Source organism: Pyricularia oryzae (genome assembly GCF_000002495.2).
Source record: "Pyricularia oryzae 70-15 unplaced genomic scaffold supercont8.8_34, whole genome shotgun sequence".
In the NCBI taxonomy this organism is placed as follows: domain Eukaryota; kingdom Fungi; phylum Ascomycota; class Sordariomycetes; order Magnaporthales; family Pyriculariaceae; genus Pyricularia; species Pyricularia oryzae.
Window position 1 is genome coordinate 1 of NW_003803327.1, and position 459 is coordinate 459.

Genomic DNA, 459 nt, shown 5'->3' on the forward strand with positions numbered 1-459 from the left:
ATGACATTTTCTCGTACCATAATCCCCGCCGGCCGGGCAATCTTGACCAGGGCCAGCGCCAACACGCTTCCGCGCCGATTTGCAGCGCAATCGCTGCGTCGGTACGCGTCAATCGGGGACTCGCAACCGCCGCGGCCGCCCTTGGACAAGGTGAAGGAGAGGGTTGAGCTGGCGAACAGGCTGAAGCATGACCCGTGGGTCAAGGATGCGACGAGCAAGATTGCGCAGAATCCAGAGGCGATTAACGCCGTCGTTGAGTTTGAGCAGATCCTCAAGTCCAAGGGCTTTAACTTTCACACCGGCAGACAGCCATCCAAGGTCCAGATGATGAAGCTCATGATCGACAAGGACTTTAGACAGGCGATGCTCAAGCTCGCCGAGGCGATGCAGCAAGCGGGAGTAGACGGGAGCAGCCCCCAAATTCAGGAGATCATGAAGCGCATGGGCCTGGGCCAGTAA

General features: G+C 58.4%; 1 protein-coding gene across 1 annotated transcript; it reads left to right on the forward strand.

Moving 5' to 3' along the window:
- On the forward strand, positions 1-459 carry MGG_18138 (uncharacterized protein; the record flags this gene model as incomplete). The annotated part of the gene is made up of 1 exon (XM_016990599.1): positions 1-459. The coding sequence occupies one exon, from the start codon at positions 1-3 to the stop codon at positions 457-459; it is 459 nt and encodes a 152-aa protein (XP_016846080.1).